The 22,651-nt window shown below is 48.5% G+C and overlaps 1 protein-coding gene across 1 annotated transcript in view; it reads left to right on the top strand.

Moving 5' to 3' along the window:
• Itga9 (integrin subunit alpha 9) overlaps positions 1-22,651 on the top strand; it is a 270,685-nt gene that overhangs the window by 166,715 nt on the left and 81,319 nt on the right. Inside the window, exons 17-18 of the mRNA XM_060385077.1 lie at positions 1,508-1,584; positions 20,603-20,753. Of these exons, the coding sequence (XP_060241060.1) occupies positions 1,508-1,584; positions 20,603-20,753 (228 nt within the window). The remainder of the gene's footprint in view (positions 1-1,507; positions 1,585-20,602; positions 20,754-22,651) is intronic.

Genomic DNA, 22,651 nt, shown 5'->3' with positions numbered 1-22,651 from the left:
ACAGGCCTTCCTGTCATCTCACCTTGGACTCTGCACAGACCCCACGCCCTCTTCTACTTTCTCCTGGGAGTTGATAGGACATCACAGAATACTTTTCTTGAAGTCACTTTGGAATTTGACTTTTTACTTGCTTCAGCACGGTCCAAAAGGACACAGGAAGTTGCTCTTTTCCTCAAGACTTCCATGATAATTAAGGAAGGGAATGTTGGCTGGGACACTTTATTCTTTTGGAAATGTGGCATGCTATTATGAATTTCCATGGGCAAAATTACCCTGTCTGGTGGAGTCTAGACTTTCTATTAGCCAACAGGTTTGCTGGAGTCCATACTGGCACCTTGGGTGTGGGAAGGGAACAGATCACCTAGAACTATGCTTGGTAAAAGGGGGAAAACTTCACCGACTTGAGCAGCATCCTTGAAGGAGTTTGCAGGTTGATAAATTCCAGCTAATGAAGGGCAGTGGGCTCTCCTTTCCAAATCCTCCTGAAATGGTAGGATTTGGGGGTTGCGGAGAACGTTCATTGTCTAGTAGAGAGGACATTCTCCATGGATCAGAACCTGAGAGAGATGGAGACCACAGTGCGGAACGAATTCTTACTTCCTCCAGTACTTCAGAGAGAAGTAGTTGCAGCCTTAGCCAGTGCTGCTCCCCATAGTGTGGCCAACCTTCACAGGCAGGCCCACATCCCGTCATCCAAGGATGCTCCCCCCACTATGGCCAACCTTCACAGGCAGGCCCACACTCCAGTGCATGCCTGCTTGTCTGGAACCCAAGCCAGTTTTGACACAGTGAACTTTGAGCCCTGCACTGAATGGCGATTTGATTGCTGAGCCTAACCCTGATGAGAGAAATGGCAACATTCTCTGCTTACCACCGGCAGCTGCTAAAATAGCCCCTGTTCTCCTGAAGTCTCAGCCGTAAGGCCTGAATGCCTTTGGCATTTCCCTAACGTCGACTAATTGTTCAACATGGCCCCATTGCTCATGCAGAAGAGGATTCAAGGGAAGGCTTTCTCCCTCCCCAGGAGAGAGCACCGGAGAATTGAGAAGTCTGGGGTCTTGGGATACTTTGCACAGATGGCTGGTACTGATGTCCGAGAGCATCTAGATTTTCTTAGACCAGCATAGGCTGAATGGCATCTGTCACACATGGCCATGGCTGGCTTTTCTGGAGTGCTGGGGATTCAAACTGCCATACTGAGGCTGGCTCAGGAAGCATTCTTACCTCCAGAGCCATTTCCCAGCCCCTCCTGCCTGCTTCTAGAAAGAACTACTTGAAGCACTCTGTAAACTGAGAATTAGACGAGGAAGGGTGTGCTCATGGCCTCGGGGCCACTACCGACAGGGCTTCCCTGGACCCTTGAGAACCTTGTCCCCTCCACATGCCAGGCAGCTGGCTTCCTGGGCTTAGCAGGAAGGTGCCCGGAGGGCGCTGGGTTGCAAGTAGGCGGCTGGCCATTATTCATTCACTGAAGCTCCGGGCCAACCTTACCGTTTTCTCCCCACAGACGGTGTTTGAAAGGAACTGCCGATCTGAGGACTGCGCAGCCGACCTGCAGCTCCGGGGCAAACTGCTGCTTTCCAGGTACATGACTGTACTTCCATGACCTTGCTCCTTTCCTGATGCTGCTCCAAGAAGCGGGTCCTTTTGACCCCAAACCCCAAACCTGGAAGTTCAGATTTCCCCAACAACAACAACAACTAAAAGAATAAGCAGTATTGACAGGTTGGGAAATTTTGTGAGTTGGTTTTAGGATGTATGTGATAAATACAATTTTAGTAGCAGATATTGCCAGAGGGATTAGCTGGGGCTCAGTTTGCAATTTTGCCACATCTCACGATTGACTGCTCCTTGTAACTTCTGTGTTTATTTGTGCGTTGGGAAGGGACTTGACATTTTATTACCTTGTATTACATTGCACCATGGGAAACTGCCAGCGTTGACCTCTGGGGACGGTTTCATGTGACTTAAGGTAGTGTTAGATGAAGATTCCTTTCATCTTTCTTTTTTCCTGACATTTAACAGTGGTGTCTGTTTTAGCATCGAACAGTTTCTGAGGCAGGACGGGGTGAAGGAAGGGGGCAGGCGGCCCGCCGATGAAAGCAAACAGTCTCTCTATTATTTCAGGGCTTCCTCCCATAGTCCGCAAATCCCCCGTGGCCAGGGATGAACCAGACCAAAGCCTTCTGTTTCCTCTTTGCCAGCCCTTTATTTTAGACTCCTCTTAGAATGACGGTGCTTGTCCTGAGTCAGCCACATGCCAGACAATGGTTTCCTTCTGTAACACACCTTCTGAAAGATTATATTAGCTTTGGGGCCAAGAATCCCCTCCACAAGGTTACAACCACGTCTCAAACAATTACCAGTGTTGACAGGTATCATGTAAAATGTTTCATTGTGTACCAGCCTTTGCCTGAAACATTGCAAGTTAAATTTGAATCAGTGGTGACAGACCACTAGGACTTGTTTTTTTTAAATAGTCTTGCATAACCCAGGCTAGCCTCTAAGCCTCACCTATCTCAGCCTCCAGAGTGCTGAGATGTCAAATGGTGTCCACCATGCCTGGATGCAGTGCTACGACACTTTTGCTCATCTGTGTGCTTGTGGGTGTAGGTGAGTGTGCATGGGGGGCCGAGGTCACCCACCATCAGATACGACGTTGTCAGGGGTGCTATGGCTTGTTTTCTGAGATGGGGGTTTCTCTTGGGCCCTGTGACCCTGGAAAAGCTTAACGGCTGACTGAGTAAGGCTGGCCTGCTTATCCAGATGAGCCCCGTAGTCACCTGTCTGTCCCTCCCTCTGCAGTGCTAACATTGCCGGTTGGTGCACACCACCAAGCCTGGCTTTTTGTGTGGGTTCTGGGAGCGAACCTGCCTGAGTCATAGCCACAGCCCCACACTTTTGTTTTTTTATGTGTAACAGTTTTATTCATCAAAGGAAAAATGAAACTACGATTCCATTCTTTTGTCGGAGCGTACCAGGAAAGGCGACATAATATCCTAAGACCCTGCCCCCAGTGTGCACACACAAATGCTTCCTCCTACATCTTAGACACTAATTGGCTTTGGTTTGACTCTGGGAGGAGTGGTGGCTTGAAGTAGCACATGCTTGCCTGAGCTTCGGAAATTGCTTTAGACGCACAGAGTGGATAATGGGGTTGTTTAACAGTGAGAAGAGCCTCCCGGGATGGTTAGAGACATCAGTTTTAAAGAAGGTTCGTAAATTATCAGCTCATTCATTTTAATTTTAGGTATGTCTTCCAAAAAAGTGTTTTAGGGAAAATACATGAGCTTCTTTTTATGTTGAGCTAGGCTGTAAATGCTGGGGTTTATTTTGGATCATAAAAGACTTCATGTGGTAGGAAAATATCCACTTGATCCATGGTTAAACATTGCTAGGAAAGTTCTGGCGTCCTTGCAGGCCATTTGTGAATTGTGCTTTCTGTGTAGCAAGATGGAAAACTCAAGGATTGTGGTCAGCAAAGCACTTTTGGCTTAAGCTGCTTCCTTTGCTGGCCTTTCCATAGTGTGGTCGAAGCATAGCAAGAAAACCCAAGGCGGTGATAGTAGTACCCATGAAATCTTAACAATACAGTCACTGAAATAAGACCTAAACAATGGCGACATCGGTTGACATCCCAACCTGGATGCAAACACTCAAACAAGCCTACCCCGGCTTGAAGAGCTGCTTGGAGGGAAAATCAGCCTTCCCCAGGTATGAGTCTCCCAGTTGGCTATCTAGTCCCAAATGGTCACCACTAAATACATACAAGTAGCACTAAGAAGACTCAGCAGGCTCTCTCTCTCTCTCTCTCTCTCTCTCTCTCTCTCTCTCTCTCTTTCCATGAGGACTAGATTCTAGGCCTGGCCATCCCAGCTTAGCTCTGTTCTCTCATTGTCCCTCTGGGACAGTGGGCTCAAGTGGGCATACTCTTCTCAAAGAAGCAGTGGCTCCTCAGGCCTGGGCTCAGAACTGGACAACTGTCACTTTGGCCTTGTTCTTTTTTGCTACAGCATGTCATGTGGCCAAACTCAAAGTCAATGGATGGAAACTATTTTCTGCCTCTATGGTGAATAGAATCTCAAAATTTATGGGAATGGACATGAGGGGCAAAGGCTAGTGACCCAAAATGTGACCTACTGTGGTCCATAAGGAGCAGAGAACCCTCATCTCTCATCCTGAAACCGTAACACTCTCAAGGCGACTTTAGCCTTTCTTAGAATGTTATCAACTTAGGGACTGAGACATATGCTAGGGCACCTGGAGGAGATTCCGGAACCTCAGAGCAGCTTTCTTAGAGCTCTAAACCTATCCTTAGGAATGAGGGAGTTTCCTAGAGGACCCATGATCTCTTTCCATGGCCAGATCTTCAATGAAAGAAACCTTTGTGGTGCCCTAAAACCCTGGTTTCCCACAGGAGGTACCAGGGAAACACACCCATTCATAACTGTGAAACCAAACCACAGACTCTTTCAAGCCAGGCATGTGAGGGAAGACACAGCCAGAAAAATGTGGTGGTGACCAGGCTCTGGACTGGTTTAGTGCCTTGATGCAGAGGAAGTTTTCTTTGCTAATGAATAACCTTGCCCAATTCGTTGTTGCCTGGGGAGCAATGTACATGCATTTCTGGTTTGAGCAGGTACTATGAACAGCTGCGGAAATGAATGGCAAGGGGATCCTGCTCCCCTGGTCTGTCTAGTCCAGGCAGGAGAGAGCCAGGGGACTGGCGGGAGGTGGCAGGTGTGGGAAAAAAGGTGGACAGGCTCTCACCTGGGAGCACCTCCAGAAGCCTCATATCAAGGGGAGGGGACATCACTGAGGCGCTCTGGGTAAAGGGAAGATGTCAGCTGAGATCTGGGCTCCCATGAAGAACTACAGGCATCTGGGGTTGAAGAGATGGTTAGAAGTGAGATGAGGCAGAAGGAAAGAGAGGAATTGGATTACAGCATACCATGAGTTGGGGCTTTATCTTGAAGCCAGGGGAGGATAGGAGAGTCCCAGAAAAGGAACATAACTCTAACAGGGGTTCAGCAAGCCATGCTTGAGGGCCTGGGGTATGGGCTATTGGGATGGTAAGGGTCATTTGGTCTCCTGCACTCAAAAATAGCATGTTTCACCTGGAACTTGGAGTCTGCTACTCTTTCCATCCATCTTGATTCCAGCTTGCCTGGCAAAGGTCTGAGGCATAGGTATCAATTTTCTCAGGAGTAGTGGGGTGGGGGGTTAGGCCTGTGGGGGTTGCTGGGGTCCTCTCCACTGTGGTGCTCCTGAAAGGTTTCACCAGGGTACTTTGGATAGAACTTGAGCCTTTCATTCATCTTTAGAAGCTAGCTGCTTTGGTCTGCGCCCTCACTATGGGAGGCTGGAGCACTGGAGTATGGGAAGGATATCTGTGGTGGCTGGGCAGGCTGTGGAGCTTGTCTCTTTCGGAGGTAGAGGGATGGGCTAGGAATGGGGCTCACCAATTCAGAGTGTTTCCTGCTCACAGCTGACTGTGGCCACAGCTCCATGGTATCACACACACCCCTCCTTGCATCTTTGGGCACCTCTATTCACACACACACACACACACACACACACACACACACACACACAATTATACTTTTTAAAGGAAAGTAGAAGAGGACATGTTGGAGTGAGTGAGTTACCCAGAATGGCCAGGGATGGAGCCAGCTGATAGCTCTCTCTGTCCAGGATCATGGTTGTAGCTGGTGTTTTCCTCCTGTTTTGTCTTTTGAGACAGGGACTCACTAAGGAGGCTAGGCAGAGCTCCACCTGGCAATCTTCCCCCTCATGCTCCTCAGTGGCTGGGATTACAGGCATCTGCCACTCTGCCCCACTGGATGTTACTTTTCTGTGCAGAGAGCCTGTGTTCCTGTAGGTCTGTTGTCGCTTAAACATCCAGCTCTTGAATTAAAACTCTGAGCGCTTTAATAGGTTTGAGCCCGGTTCTAAAGACATGCCATCCACAAATACTCGGGAACAGGGGTGAAATTGCTCAGGGGGTTTCCATTAAGCAGTGCTGCAGGTTCCATTCACAGAACAGTCTGACTGCCTGTTGAGGCACTCACAGCACCCAAGGAAGCATGAGAGGTGCACCTAAGAAGGAAAGAAGTTTATGGCAGCTGAGCCGAAAGCTTTTTTAGTTTTTGATGCATCCCACCAGGGATAGTGGAACACGTCAAGGCTTCCGTAAAAGTCAACCTCAATTAAAAATCAAGGGCCTTGAAAAGCAGGTAGAATATTTGCAAAGTCCAAACCATTTGCAGCCACGTAATTACACTCTGGCTGTTACCTTGGGGTCACTGCTTTCACGGGGCTTAGGAGACTGTGTTTCCCTATGCCACTGGCTGTCTGGAAGATGGCTCGCTCCACCCGTGAAGGACCAGCTTGTAGAGAAGACCACCCCACCTCAAGCGCACCCACACTTGGAAACAAGTTGTTCTCCTTCTCAACGGTGGTCAGCATCATCAGCTACACAGGGAAGAACAGAAGTGAGGTCTTCTTCATTGAGCGTCTCCTATGCACTAGCTACTTACTCTACAAAGCTCTGTGTGAGGCTGCAGAGCTGGCCCAGCCACTAAGTGCACTGACTACCCTTCCAGAGGACCCGGGTTCAGTTCCCAGCACCCACATAGAGACTCTGTAACACCAGTCCCGGGAGATTCAATACCCTCTTCTGATCTCCATGGACACCAGCCATGCATTTGGTGCAAATACATACACACAGGCATAATACCACACTCATAAAATTTAAAAGTGAAAAAAATTCCTAGTATACTCAAAGGCCCCACGGCATCACTTTGGATAGGGAACTTAGCTTCTGTGTGGCTTTGTCCCCTCATCTGGAAAATGGAGAGATAACTGCAGTCCCTGAAAAGGTTGAGTATTTAATGAATTCGTATGTATTTCACTGATTTAAATACTTGGCCAGGAGTCGGGGTGCACACCTTTAATCCCAGCACCCAAAAAGCAAAGGCAAGTGGATCTCTTTTAGTTTGAGTCCAGTCTGGTCTACATAATGAGTACCAAAGATGCTCAGAGGCTATGTAGAAAGAGATTCTGTCTCATAGAAAAAGGTGCCTGGTATCCAGTGAGCACTTAGTGGGTGAGTTACAGCCACTTTGCCCTCAGAACACGGCTGGGAAGTAAATATGGCTGTGTTGCCTCTGGAGGAGGTCTGAGGCTCAGGAAGCATTGCTCATGCCATAGGGAAACTTAAACCTGCTAAGAGTATGGAATCATTCACCTGAGGTCAAAGCAAAACCTGAATGGCAGAGACAAGAAAACCTCTTGGTGGTGGCTCCCAAGCCCCATGTTCTGTTATTTTGACTAATGTCTTCAGTCTTTGTGTCCATTGTAGTTTTGGGAAACCTGGCCTATCTCAAAGTTGAAATGACTTGGAAATTCCTCTTACTTGTGTGTGTGTGTGTGTGTGTGTGTGTGTGTGTGTGTATGTGTGTGTTCCTTTTCTTTCAGGCTGGGGATGAGAGGGTCTGTTACCCAAAGAACTGACCCTGTTCTTTTACTAGATGGACACAGAGCATCGAGGATATCTTCCATGCTCATGAACAGCAGCAATCCATCCCAGTGAAGACCTTTATGGGCAGCCCTCCCCCCTGTTGAGATCACGGTGGATATGTTCCGATTTCTCCCTGGCAAGAATAGGGATTCTTAGAAGGGCACTGAAGGGAGACAGAGGTAGTAACCATGGCAGCCACGGAGGGTTGATAGCATGCACACACCGAGCCACCCATCCCCCCGAGACTCCCTCAGTGCTGGCCTAATAAAACTTTATTTGGTGGTATTTTCTTTGGCTTTCAAATACAGCCAGCCATGGGAGGTTTCTGTGTCAGAGTCTCTCCAGCAGGGTTGTGATGACAGGGACCGTTGTCCTAATAACTGGACCCAACAAGGGACTTGTCGAGAGGCTGGTGCCCCAGAGCCTTCACACCTTTCCACTTCAGCTGCATGTTTGCTGAGATTTTTGCGAATTATTGTCTCTCTTGCCATTAAGCACTAGACTCGCCATGGCAGGGCAGATTTGTATTTGTGAAAGGAGCCAAGCTATGAAGCTGTGCAGTTACTTTGTTTTCTGCAAGCACTCCTCTCTTCTTCTCCTCCTTTTTCTTTTCCTGCACTCTTTCTCTCTCAGTACCGTCTGTCCCAAGTTTGATCTGAGCCACCTGGCATAACCGGAGGTATATAAGGGTGTCCTGCTTTTCCCCAGCTGCACATGAGGAGGCACAGTCCTTTCTTTCTGTCCCCAGTGGTCAGTGGCTGTACCACCCCTCCCTCTGAGCCAAAGGTGAAGCTTGGGTAAAACACGGAATGCCCATAAATCGTAGCTGCCTTCTACAGGAGTGTGGGAACCACATTAGAAGACTTCCACATTTTATGAGCTTGTCCTTGACCCCCTTCCAGGCGGTCTCAGTCTGAGCATGGCGGCCTTGGTGGATGCTGTTGGCACCACACCCAAGTCCCTCGTGTGCCAATGAATAGAACATACTGCCATATTGAACTAATGACTGCCCTCTTCAGGTTCGAAGAGTCACGGTGGCCTTCTGACTAAGTCGTTGCTCCTCTCCCCAGGTCTTAACCAATGGGTGATTGTTGTCCTGGGCAGAAGCCCAGCCCCTTAGTGAAGATTAATTAAATAGCATAGTTGATATTGTGCATGTTCTTGTGAGCCAGACCTAGACCTAGGACCTTAGCCTGCTCAGACTGCGTCCCTGGTTCCCATGAAACCATCCAGCCACTGAGACGTAGGTTCTGCATCCCCAGAGCCTGTGCTGAGAGGCTTAGAACTTACACATGTCTGCTATGTCTGGTCCTTCTTCTCCTGGATAGGCAGAAAAAAGTCTGTTGCAGAAGTCTGAATTTCATAAAGAGCTCTAACCCAACAGACTTAGCAGACATGAGTGGTGGTATGGCCGCTCCTGGGTTCTTTGTCTTAGACTCGCAGGGGTGTGGGGTGGAGTGATGTGGTGTGAGACTTCCTGGGTTGTTTCATAGGATTTGGATCTCAGGGATTGCCTCCTGATGCTTAACCCCAGGGACTTTGGGACTATCGGCATTCACAGGATACAGGGAGAAAGCTATCCTTGTGGGAGATGCCCCACTGTAAAATGGGCCTACTCAGGAGCAACCAAATAGCTTCCACCATAAGAGAAGTGCAGGTGCCCACCTGGAAACATCAGCCTTGCCTTGAACCCCAGACTTTTTTTTTTTTTAAGAAAAATGTGGTAATGAGATTTGAACAAGGGGGCCAAATGAAATTGTCTCAATTAACAACCTACTTTTCTTCAAGGTAAAAAAAAAAAAAAAAAAAAAAAAGACAATTTTTTTATATCTTTCTTCTGGTGTAGAAACATGGAAACCATCTGACCTCCTAAGCCAAGAGGGATTCTCTCCAGTGCCACTCCTCAGCCCTCCCAGGGTTTGGGGAGAACCTGCCTTGTTGTTAATGTGCAGGGGAGGTGGAACCCCAGTGAAGGAGGTTGGCTCTGGGTGCCAACTCCTGGTTACTACCTGCCTTTTAAAAACTCCCTTCTCATCTTTCATCCTGCTATTCAAGGCTGGGCATGCCCTCTCCACCACCTCCCCCTCCATCAGCCCCCACCATCACGTCCTGTGGAGCAGGAGCTGTGCCGGCCTGAGCATCCTGCCCTGTGGCGATGTGAGCTGGAATCCACAGTCTGTGAGCTTCGACAGGGAAACAGTTGCATCTTGATCTTTATCAGCCTCAATGAGAAAGTATTTTGTCCAGATGTGGGTGTGGCAACAAGCCACAGTGGCATGAGCCGGACTTCCGACCTTGTCACACACATAACTGGCAAATGCTTTAGATAATACTGTAGATATTTTGAGATGCCGTTTGTCCTCAGAGTTGTGGTTGCTGTCAAGTCCGCTTCCACGTCTCACTTTCCACTGTGTTATTTTTCTGGATCGCACATTTGTTCAACACGATTATTGTCCACTTTTGTATATTTGATTTCTTCATTACCCCACTTTGCATTTCATGCGTCCTTTTGAGCAGGGTCCTTCTGGGTCACTGTGCTGCCCACAGGCTGCAGCGGCACAAAACCAGGTTAGAAATATGTCCTAGACGTTTCCCCTGCATATATACTTGATGCCAGGAAATCACGTTCCAGTTCGCCGTGAGGCCGCCACAGTGCCGTAACGCCTACAAGCGGGTCTTCTTCCGAGGCTAGGTCATCTTAGGCACGAACAGCCAGGCTTAAAAGCCACAGTTCCTCCCTGTGGCTCCCAGGAGCACCGGTGGGGACAGCCATACGGTACCCCCTGCTCTCCGCCCGGTAAGGAGCCAGGGCACTCCATCAGAGCGTCTGTGGGCGCAAGAAAGGAGGCTCAAAAAGGAGGAAATTGCTATGGTGGCCTGTGTGGGCAGCCATACTGTGGGCAGCCTCAGTGGCTGCCGCTGCAAAGTGTGTGCCTAGTCACACCTGCAGGCCTCATGAACCCAGGGGCCAGGGGGGAAAGAGCTTGTGGCTCCTGCTCCTCCACGGCCGCCTCACTTCACAGCAGAAGGATGCACAATTAGGAAAACTTGTCATTTCATATATATATATATTTTTTTTTTTTTAACCTGTCACCATTGATGTCATCCATTGGGAAACATTGTGCCTCTTCTCAAGGGGCTGTGATCTCTTCGGTCATCGGGCTGTCATATGGTGTGGGCATCACAGGTGTGTATGACACACTGTGGTGGGACAGAGGGCCTTTGGCTGGGCCAAGGCAGCCGTCCCTACACAGGCCACCCCCTCCCTCATGGCATCAGATCTTGGGAATTCCTCTGCCTCTGCCCCCTCCCCCACCAAAGGATTTTAGTCCTTAATCCAGTTGTTACGGGGAAGGAGCCTGATTCATTCCAGATGTCCCAAGACTTCGTGATCCCGGAAACTCCTGAGGTAAAGGCTGATGAGGCCCTGAATTCCTTTGTTATCAGAGAACCAGTGTTTCTTTTAGCAGTTACCCAGATGGCTCAGGAAGCTCTGGAGCCACCTAGAGGGACCAGGGGGCCAGGTGGGGGCGGGGTCCTCTAGCTTGCTGTGTTTCTGCATTAGAAGAAACAAGGTTGTTGAGGGCTCTACCATTACATGCACTGTTGAATGAGCTGGTGCAGAATCATCGGGACATGAACACTTTACTGTCAAGTACTTGGCTGTACTTCTCTGAACCTTGCTGAGGGAGCCACTGCTTTGGTTCATTTCTTCTCAGTAAATGTATCTTACTTTTACTGTGTGAACATAGCACCGGCCCAGATGGGTGCATCTGAGGAAGGTAAAAAGTATTTCTGCATCATATAAACGGATTTTCAGCCCAGATAGTCAGTCTTATTCAGCCATCTCTCTGACTCACTGCCAAGTATCAGTGGGGTACCTTACAGAGCCCCCAGCCTCCGGCTGGAGCCAATTACCATGAGGGTCTGTTCCTTGAGACTGGAAAGGATTCATAGTCCATGGCCAGATACACAGCACACCCCAACCTGTGCGGCACACACACTGCTGGAGAAAGCTGCTGTTTACATATATACATGGCATATTCTGTTTAATGACAGCGGTTTGGGTTTTTGCATTGAGGGTAGAAAAGTCATAAACATAGACAGGCGGTGGTGGCACATACCTTTAATCCTGGCACTCAGGAGGCAGAAACAGATGGGTCTCTGAGTTCAAAGCCAGCCTGGTCTGAAAAGTGAGTTCCAGGACAGCCAGGACTATAGAAAGAAACCCTGTCTCAAAAAAAAAAATCATAAATATAAAATCTGTGGTCATCCTCCATTATCCTTGGAATGTCCCAAAACTATGCCTGAAACCATAAATAAAATTTGAACCTTATAAATTGTAGTAGGGGTCTCTAGAGAAACAGGATGGATAGAATGAATATGCTGTGTCCTCATGGAAAGTTCAAGAATCCAATACTTGTTCAGTCCACAAGCCTGAGTGTCTCAGCTGGTCTTCAGTATACACCAGAATCCTGAAGAAGCAGGTTCTAATGCCAGTGAAGAAATGGGCCTGCCAACAGGAGTGAGGGCCAGCAGGCAAAGAGCAAAGGTTTCCTTCTTCCATAGGGGGCCACCAGAAGGTGTGGCCCAGATTTAAGATGGATCTTCCCACCTCAAAAGATCTGGATTTAGTGTGGGTCTTCCCACTTCAAATGACTCAAAATTCCTCACAGGTGTACCCATCCATTTCCATTTTAGGTAGTTCCAGGTGTAGTCAGATTGACGACCAAGAATAGCCATCACATAGACCATGTTTTCGTCTATGTGTACAAATTAGATACAGAAAATTTGATAGGAATAAAGTAGAATAAGTATGATAATTTGCTATAATAAAATGATTACTATTATAGGATTAGTATTGTTAATCTCCTCGAGGCCGTTATTAATTAAAACATGAAAACCATGTGAATGCATGCCCCACCTCCGGCCAGCCATGTTGGGGACCGAATGTGAAATGTCGCCCACAGGCTTATATTTGAACTCTCAGTCCCCAGTTGGTGGCACTGCTTGGACTATGGAACCTTTAGGAGGTGGAGCCTTGTGCCAGGGGCAGGCTTTGGGGATGATAGCCTCATCCTGCCTCCAGTTGTCCCTCTCTCAGCTTCCGGTGTGTGGTTGAGATGTGACAGCTCCACTTCTGGTTCCTGTTGCCAGCCCTTCCTCACCATTAAGGGCTCTCCTCTAGAACCATAAGCCAAAATGTATGTGCAAAGTTGCTTTTGGTCATGCTATTTTATCGCAGTGATAAAAAGAAACTAATACAAGCCAGCATTAGGATGTTAGTTGCTTGAAATTTCTGGGGTTTGTGCTTTCTGCTGTTTGCTTTTCTGGTTCTCTCCATGATTTTGTGCCTAAGTTTCTGAGTTTCTTCTTGAGTATTTTGTTTGTTGTTAATTTTTGAGTCAGGGTATTATGCATCCCAAGCTGTCTTTAAACTTGCTAGTTGGCTGAGAATGACCTTCAACTAACGAGCCTCCTGCTATGCCACGTAAATGCAGGGGTCTGTGGTGGTCTATGCCACCATGCCTGGTGCTGGTTTGGGTTACTGGTCTATGCCACCATGCCTGGTGCTGGTTTCTGGCTTAATTCTGTCTAGTGAACTAGCTGGCTGTTTTCCTATGCTTACTTGTGAAAAAATGTGGATTTGAATCCTGGTACTCACTGGGAAGAGGTCAAGTGGTACAGCCATTAGCCATTAGCGATGAAATAAGTCAACAAGCTTACTTAATCCCTGGTGCCTTTACTGTAAAAGGAAGATGCTGGTCTGCCATTGACTCTGATAACAACCCTCTCAGCTTTGAAAGTTCTAGAGTCTCTATAGTTTGACCCCATAGTACATGTTCATAAACATGGATCCATTTCCCTCCCTCTTTTCTGGACACAGTTTCTATCATTTACCTCCAATCTCTTGGTCATCACAATACTCTTGTCTGTAGAGTATTTGATGAGGTCACTTGGTCTGGTATCTCACCACTCAAGACGGATGCTGGAAGCTTTTTACTCTTGATGTATAGAAATGGCATGGGTCCGAGAGTGGATTTTTGTGGCGTTGGTCACAGAGAAGTAATTTTCCTATAAAGAGCAGTTGCCAGTGTTACAGAGGAGAGGTCCAAAATGTGGCTTAGAATGAAAAGGCTTCCCTGAGGAATCACGGGAGCTCTGGAATAGCTGATACATGCACGTAGGCTTGACCATGGAGTGAGCACCATACTGCGTTACAGGACTGAATGTTGTCTGTCTTGGGAGTGTCTGCAGCTGCCTTCCTAGGGTCTCATGGGATGTCCTGTGCTTGCTGCATATCATCTCTGTCTTCTCGCCTTGACCATCCTTAGTCTCCCCAAAGAGAGTTACATTTGGAAGCACACACAGAAACACAGTAATCTATGCCCTCGGGCTTACCAACAGGTGTTTTTTTATTTGTTTGTTTGTTTGTTTTTACGTCTTAAGGCTCAGTAGTTCGAGGCACAAATAATGCCCCAAGGATTTATGGTCTAACAGCTTCAGCACAGCTCCCTTTATGAAATAACCATCAGCCACAGATAACTCATACATGCCCCTCTGAGGCAATCCTCCAATAGTCAACCCTAGTTAGAAGGTAAACTTAATACCTGAGTGCATCAGGATTGAGGAGACTAAGAGCCCATAGAGGCTGAAACTATATGGAGCTGGGAGCTAGCTCAGTCAGTCTAGTGCTTGCTGGACAATCATGAGGGACCTAAGCTTGGTCCCCGGAACCCACACAGAACACCGAGCATGGTGATGCTTGTTTGTAATCTCTCAGAGCCGGGAGGAAGAGAGGGTCAGGACCCTGGGGCTAACCAGCCAGTGGTGCTTCCTTGCTAGCCAGCCAGCGCAGCTTACTCAGTGAGCTCCAGGCTAGTGGGAGACCCTGTCTTAATAAACAAGGTGGATAGCTCCGGAGATATGCCATCTGAGGTTCACCTCTGACTACAATACCCACAAACACCCACTTGTGTGTGTACACATGTGCGCCCACTAGAACACACAGAAAAGAGACTGAAAGCAGTGCCTGAGAGACACCCTTGTGGAAACCACCCCTGGAGCACAGAGATGAGGTTAGTGTTCTCCAGAGCCCGGAGTTCCTCCTAGGGCGCTCCTGACCCTCTATCAGGATTAACTGGCGGCTCTGTCTTTCTAGTGAGTGATAGGCTTCACTCACTGGGCTATTTCCTATTGAGAACACTGGCCGAGGACCTTCCAGCACACAAAGTCCTTGCTAGCTAGATCCCTTGTATCCCTGTCCTGAGTTTCTGGCATCATTCCTGCCACCCCTGCCACCTCTGCATCTCTTCTGCTCATCAGAGGTGCTTGGAGTGAGAGCCACCTCCCATTGCTACAACAGCCCTCAATCAGTGACTGCCTGGAATCAGGGCACAGATATGCCTAACCTAGATGGCACAGCTGAGGCTTTCCACGGTTCCAGAATGATTAGGTTCAGGGCACCCAGAGAGGTCACTGGCTTGCTGCCACAGCCCTCAACAGTTGCCTGTTTCTCTGTCTTCTCCAGATGAGTTTTGGAGATCTCTCCTGAACTATCACTTGCTCTCAAGCCTGTCCACAGTCTCCTTCTAGAGGACCCCATGCTAAGGTGTCCCTGTTTTCCTGAAGCTCATGGCTCACCTTCTTGTCCCCAGCATACCCACGTGACAAATGATTCTCTTTTGGTGACTATTAATGACGCCTTTTATGTGAAAGTGCAGCAAAGAGATCAGTGTACAAAGGAACATGACCCACTTAAAAGGCCGCACAAGCAAATTAGAATTAATGGGAAAATTTATCAGAGGATAAAATTCCTTGAAAATTAGAAAGACTGTTCTTCAGTAAATAAACAGGGGCCCATGGAATGTCTGGCGCATGAACTGTACATGATTGTTTTAAACTCTTGGCAGGCCAGTCTGAGGAGCTGGTCTTCCTAGACTCCTCTCTGTTCAGATGTCATTAAAAGAACCTTTCTTGCCAGAGCCTTCCTGGTGGGGTTCATTCTATGAGAGCCCCAGCATGGATGGATGAGGACATTCGATACTCGCTCCAGCCCAGGCCTGGAGTGGCTGGGTGACCTCAGCTGAGTGGCTCTTCTCTCAGACTCAGCTTCTCCCTCCGGGAAATGTGAGGGTTGGGCTGATAGTCTGGCTTGGAGATGTTAGGGTACTTATTTGTTAATCTGTGGCTGGGGGGCAGTTCATAGAACTCCGTCAGGAGAGGCCAGCCTCTGACACCCCACCAAAGGATTAAATGACCAACACAGCAGGTCTGCGCTAGACATTCCGTGGTGTTATCTGTTGAAGAACAATCTTCTTAATTGTCAGGAAATTATATTCCCTTAGAAATTCGGTGCTGGAACCAATTCTGCCCCTGGGAGCGCAGTAATGAGCAAACCAAAACAAAAGTTCCTGACCTCTGCTGTTGGACCCTATGGTACAAATATGGTCCCCTGTCACAAATTAGTAGCAAGCTCTACCAGTAGCCACACATATAAAAAGAATTATTCTTCCTACCCCAGAGCTAACTATTAATTGCCACTAGCTCCTCAGGAAGGGATGGGGCCTGGAGAGAGCGTCCCTGACCTGTGCTGGAATCTGGGCTGGATTCATCATGTTGGGGTAACCACAGCTTGTGTGAGATGTTAAGTGCTACAACCATGTGGAGTCTGGAAGTTTGTGTTCCACAGCACTGGCCCCTTCCCTTACACTCACTGTGGACAGGGCTAAGTGGGCTTAGCCGGTGTGTTGGTTTGAAGGCACTTGCACCCCAGAGGCTTATGTATTCGAATGTTTGGTCCTCAGTTGGAGGTGTTTGGGAAGGATTGGGAGGTGTGGACTTTTTGGATGAAGTATGTCACTGGGGCTGGGCTTTGAGCTTTCAAAAGCCCACTCCAGTTAGCACCTCTCTCTCTCTCTCTCTCTCTCTCTCTCTCTGCCTTGTGATTGTGGATTAGACATGAGCTCTCACCTAATGCTCCAGTGGCATGCCTGTCTGCCTGCTGTCATGCTGTCTGCCATGATGGCCGTGGACTCTCACCCTCTAGCACTGTATGCCCCAATTAAATGCTTTCTTTCATAGGTTGCCTTGATTATGGTGTTCTGCCACAGACAGGAGACTGAAAGACATGGGTGACAGTGGAAAGGAACAGGCTTTGCAGGCACGGAAGGCTCTCAGTTCTCATCCAGCCTCCTTAGCTCTTTGCTTCATGATTTCTCCATGTCCAAAAGTGGCGCTCCCATCAGCTCCTGTGAACTTTCGGAAAGGCTTACTTGACAGCACCAGTTCCGTGCTAGCAAACTGTGCTTGACAGAACCAGCCCCAGGCTAGCAAACTGCATTTTCATTTCATTCCTAAGAATAACTTGGGAAGAAACAGCCTACTGTTTTAGTTAGAGTTTTAGCTCTAGAGAAAGAATGAAAACAACTTTGAGGTTTCTTTTAAAAAGTTTTGAGTTCACATTCTACCCTGGAAGGTGCCTGGCTTCCACACTGCAGTCACTTGGCTACGAAAACCCAGGGATGACCTTACTGCGTGAATAAGTGGCGGAGCTGTGGGGGCTGGCAGAACTTCACATGTCCCTGGCCTGATCCCTTGGCATTTACACATGACAGAAAAAGACCAGTCTTGTGAACTATGACACTGGACAGTGGTAGCAGCTCTCTAGCCTGTGGTGCTGTGCCTCCCCATGTGGTCTCTCTGCTCTACAGCCCACAGAAACTGTCCGAGGTGACTGGGCCTCCTTGAGCATGTATGTAGGTCCTTCTCTTGACGAAGCTAAGTTAATGCTGTCTCATAACTCAAGGCCTGACAATTCTCCTTTCATGTTACAAAAGCAAACAGGGACAGAAATAACCCATCAATTGTTTAAGACCAGAGTGGCCAACAATAATAAATCATTGCCACAATAGCTTGAGGTCAAGGTCTTAATTCGTTGGAGACCATTCAAAAATTTGAAACTCTTCTTGGAGTTAATTTTTCACATCTTGTTTGGATCCTCGGAGTTCTCGCCTCCAAAGCAGGCCGTCCGGATTTCTTGTCGCGCATGTTTTTCTTGTTGGTGTGCCAGACATGCTGGAGAGTGCGGGTTGCTTTCTGCCGATGGACAAGGACGGTTCCTCCCCCGCCCTGAAATCTGTTGAGTGTTTGAGCAGACCTCTTCTCTTGCACGCTGCATTAGCTATGTTAATTGCTGCAGACCACAAAACATGCCTGTTAACGTAAATCTAATTTATGTGAAAGATACAAGCTGGTTCAGATGAGGCTTCAAAGAGGGGTGGAGGGGGCCAACAATTTCCACAGGAAACAAGGGAGGCAAGGTGTAGCTCGAGGACGCGCCTTCCTGGTCTTCGAACCCTCTGCAGCCAACTCAGGTGACCATAGGACCATCATGTTCTCACGCAACCCTCAAACTCCAGAGCTGTGATCCAGAGTATTGCTCATCAGAGGGAGGGCATTGAAACCTGGGACTGTGCTTAATCATGTGCCCACAGCTGAAAGACCATGAGGGACATCTGCCCCCCCCCCCCGCTGATGATCGCTTCACATCTGTCAAGGAATCTGCTGAGCCAAACAGCCAAAAATAACAGCTGTCAGTTACAGCAGGCCTCACAAGCGTCTTCACATCTTCCATTGGCCAGTTGGCCGCTTACAGATTGGCCACTGGAGTGACATTTTGCCCAGAGCTAGCATCACTTGGTACTATGCCTGCACTCCTTTCATTCCCATCCTCATCTTCCTGGGCCAAGCCATTCGCTGCTCTCTTCCATCGCCCAACCTCTTCCCCTTCCTTCCTCTCCTGGTCTTTGACTCAGTTTCATTTCTGATACCGAATACAAACCTCTACATCGGAGTCTGAGCACCCCACCCACACTTGGCAGCTAGGCTTCACACTCTCCTCATTCAGCTGCAGCCTTGCCACACCTCCGCCAGGCCCCCTGTGACATGCTCCCTCACTGTGCTTTCCCTGAGGGCTCTTTCCCTTCCACACTATTTACATAGTGTGTAAATACACTGTGATAATTCCCATCTTAAAAAAAAAAGGCATCTCCACAGTCGGCTTCCCCAGTAGCTCCTACTCTGTTTCTCCACTCCACTTTACTAAAAGAAACATCTCCGTACACCCGCTTTACTCCCTGTTAAATGTAGTCCCCTCTCACCCCAGTCAGCTGTTAACCATGATTCACGAGTAATTCATAACAAGGTCACCAGGGACCGCTGTGTCCATCAAAGCTTGTGGGTCATGGTCCAATATGGGGGGTTACAGCTGAAGGTGGGGGCTTGCACAATCCTGGCCGTGGAGGTTTCTGGACTCACGGTAACTAAAATAATTCACATGTAAGATATTCCTTGCCCACGTCTGTCCCACCGCCTAACTTCTCTGTGTCCCATTGTGAACTTTGACCCTGCATGCCCACAACCCCACATTGCCAAAACATGTTCCCTGAAACATCCATGCTCACGGGTGTCACTCTCTTATGAACTGCAGCATTTTTAATGGACATGCCATGTTTTCTGCTTTCATAAAAACAAAATGGTTTAATTGCAGCAAACAAAGGTTTTTAACAATTATTCTTCCCCCACTCTTTATTATGTGTCAAATGAGTGTGTATTTCTGAGATGTTTTAAACAGTATTTTTTATCCTTTGAGTCTTTCATACCTGACCTTTCACCTTCTTCCTCCTGACCTGTTGCAGGACCCTGGTCACCCATGACCTTTCACCTTCTTCCATCTGACCTGTTGCAGGACCCTGGTCACCCATGACCTTTCCACCTTCTTCCTCCTGACCTGTTGCAGGACCCTGCTCACTCATGACCTTTCACCTTCTTCCTCCTGACCTGTTGCAGGACCCTGGTCACCCATGACCTTTCCACCTTCTTCCTCCTGACCAGTTGCAGGACCCTGCTCACCCAGCTTCTCTCCAGAGTGCTCCAGGGACTGTTTCCCTTGCATCCAGGAGGAGACTCTGGATATGGGCTCCAAGAGTCCTTGCGTCTGCTGAGAGCAGGAAGGGGCGCCCATCTGTATCACATTTACACCAAGGTCTTACTGGTGGCACACCAGGACCTACAGAACCTGCCAGACTCATTTTCTTTCCCTCCCTGAGCTCATTTCCTCTCAATCCGCTCAGTCCTCTCCAGCCTCTGTTCTCTTCCATGAACACCCAGATCTGTGCCCCCCACAGGGACCCTCCTTGGTAATCCCTTAATTCTGTATATCCCATTCTCCTCCCAAGTTTCTGCTGAGAGTTTGCCTCCTCTTGAGGCTTCCCTGACTACTGCGTTGGGAATCCGTCCTGCCCTCCTAGGTTTCTACAGCTGGTTATGTACATTGGGTTTGGTGTGCCTCTTCTGTTTCCTTGAAGTTACATGCTACGGTTTCCAGTGTCTTGCTTTCTTTTCCTGTTGTTAAGAAAAACACCTAAGAAGCGTGAGGGAGAAGGGGTTTGTTTCAGCTTACACTCCAGATTACAGCAGGTCATGGCAGGAAGTCACAGCAGCAGGCATTTAGAGAGATGGGTCGATGCATCTCTATCAGGCAGAGATGAATACGTGTGCTCAGGCCTCTACTTCACAGTCTGCACTTCCTGAACAGGGAAGAGTTGCACCCACAGTGAAGATGTGTGGTCCCACGGCAATTAACACCCACACAAGCACGTCCAGAGGCCACAGCCCACGAGATGCTAGGGTCTGTCACATGGACAATTAACAGTAACCATCGAATCTAGCATATGATGAGAAAAACAGTGTCTGCTCCGAAGAACTGAATGAATGGATTTCACATAAATAACAGCTATTTAGCTGTTAAATGTCTTTAAGCTTTCCAAGTTTGATGTATAGAAATTCTCGTGAGACGTGCAACAGTCTAGTAAGATCAAAAACTGTAGAACCCCTTGGTTTTTTAGAAAAAAACAAATTAAGAGGCCCACAGGTGCTGATCGCCACAACCATGTGCCTAGTGAGTGGGGCTCTGAGCATTCTAGTTGAGCTGCCATTTCCTTCCACACTATCCCCAATGCCTCCTGTCGTGTTACTGGAAGTGTGAGGAGAGTAATCGCTGCTTGGGTTTCTCTGCAGTGTTGATGGGAACACCCCACACCTGGCTCTGGGGGCTGTGAAGAATATTTCTCTGAACATCTCCATCTCCAACCTTGGGGACGACGCCTATGACGCCAACGTGTCCTTCAACGTTTCCCGGGAGCTCTTCTTCATCAACATGTGGCAGAAGGTAGGCGAGCTCCCTGCGAGGGAGCCACTTTCCACCTAGCACACCGGCTCACCTGCTGCGCATCGTGGGCCAGGCGATGATCCCACAAAGGCCACTCCTGTGTAAGGAACTTGGAATTACCAGGAGCTGGCTTTCATCCTGGACCAGGCAGGCTGCCGGCACAGCCAGGCGGCAGCCATAAATGGGTGCCACGGAAAATGTCGGTCCTATTGCATTCTATCCCCTTTCCCTTGTGGTTAGACTCTCTCTGAGCAGCCAAGGCTGTTATCACACATAAGTCAGTAGCTGTGAAAAATAAGTATGAGTGGATCCCTGTTCATCCCAACTGCAATCGCCAGTAAGGCGCTCTGTGCTCTCTGTTACGTGGTCATCTGTGTCAGCTGATCCTTTGCCATATTTAGATATTTATCCCTGCCGCTTTCGAGGGAACTGAGGGAATTTGGTGATTTCCATGAGCTGAGTGAGCTTTCGTAGAGCCAATTAGTTTATTCAAATGAGTTGAAGTTTCAATAGCATGAGTCCAAAAGAAAGGGCAAGCTCTTGCTTTCTCTCTCCCCTGAAGCCCTAATGCCCCTCAGTGCCCCTCTGTGAGAGAGGCTAGGCCCTGGGCAGGACAGACACCACTCTAAGGCCCTGCGCAGGACAGACCTTGCTCAACCCAGTTGCTCTGGCCACAGCTATTCGGCTGTTTGCAGCTTTTCCCTGTTGGCAGCATTGGGCTCACTGAGCTGGTGTTCACATGGAATCCGAATCACTTCATGATGGGAACCTTCACCTGGCCCTCAGCACGTGGGCACCCTGAGGTACACAGTGAGCAGGCGGGCTTCCCATTGAGGTTGTGGAAGACTAACTCAGTGTTGAGTTAATCAGCCATGAATTATAGACAAGGGCTGTGGTCACTAGAGGACAGTGTGAGAAGGCTGCAGCTAATTAAAACATTTTCTATAATCCGAATAAAACATGTCCCCTGATTACATCCAGCCCATAGCCACTGACCTAGACTAATAGCCTAGCTGTTTGTCCTATATACCAGCCCCGTGCTCTGACCTGCCTGCCTGTCACGTGACTATTTCTGGTCAACTTTGCCCACATCCTTGGTGCATCTCATATCTTCCCCTTAGCAGCAGATAAACTAGCCAAATATATTAGCATTTGGATCGTGTGTGCATGTGTGTGTGTGTGTGTGCGTGCGTGTGTTTTTAGTGGATGGAAGGAAATGAAAAAAATCAATCCAAATGTAGCATCCATGTCATTATTAAAGCCAATGACTTAGGTGAAATTTGTGCTTTGGGATGACGGCGGAAGCAGCTAAGCTAGTTTGCATTTAGACATAGAAGTGGAATAATAGGTGTGGAGAGTGAGGTGGAGGGAGAGTGAGCCCTGTGGTGATTAGCAGATGTGAAGCTGAAGTTCCAGCTGTCTCTGGTGCTCAGTGTGACCTGGGTCAGGATACCGATTTCTTGGGCTGTACTAGGGATTGGATGAGGCTTGTGATGAGCGTGTGTACAGCATGTCCCTGCCATGGTAGACCCTGACTCCCACCATATGCAAACACGTGCTGCACAGACCCATCATTCACTCAGGTTCTGTTGGTTCCCACCTTATGACAGTTATGCTTTCCCGTATCCAACTTTATGATGGTGCAAAAGTCAGACACTTGGAGCAGAAACTGTGCTTCTGGGTGTGAACTTGGGTCTTCTGCTGGGCTGGGGTTTGCAGATGCTGGGCAACCACAGTGACATCTTACCGGGAAAGCCATCAGGCCAGAGAAGTTGGAAGATAAGACTCAGTGGTGAGAGGCTCGTGATGAAGAAAGGGTGGTCATGGGCTCACTAGAGAGAGACAGCCCTCACCCATCACTCTTCGTGAAACTTGCAGAGTATGGGCAAGCAGCCTGA

This window comes from Meriones unguiculatus, chromosome 6, assembly GCF_030254825.1.
Source record: "Meriones unguiculatus strain TT.TT164.6M chromosome 6, Bangor_MerUng_6.1, whole genome shotgun sequence".
Classification (NCBI taxonomy): domain Eukaryota; kingdom Metazoa; phylum Chordata; class Mammalia; order Rodentia; family Muridae; genus Meriones; species Meriones unguiculatus.
The sequence above is the reverse complement of the archived record's forward strand: the minus strand, read 5'-3'. Positions and strand labels throughout refer to the sequence as shown.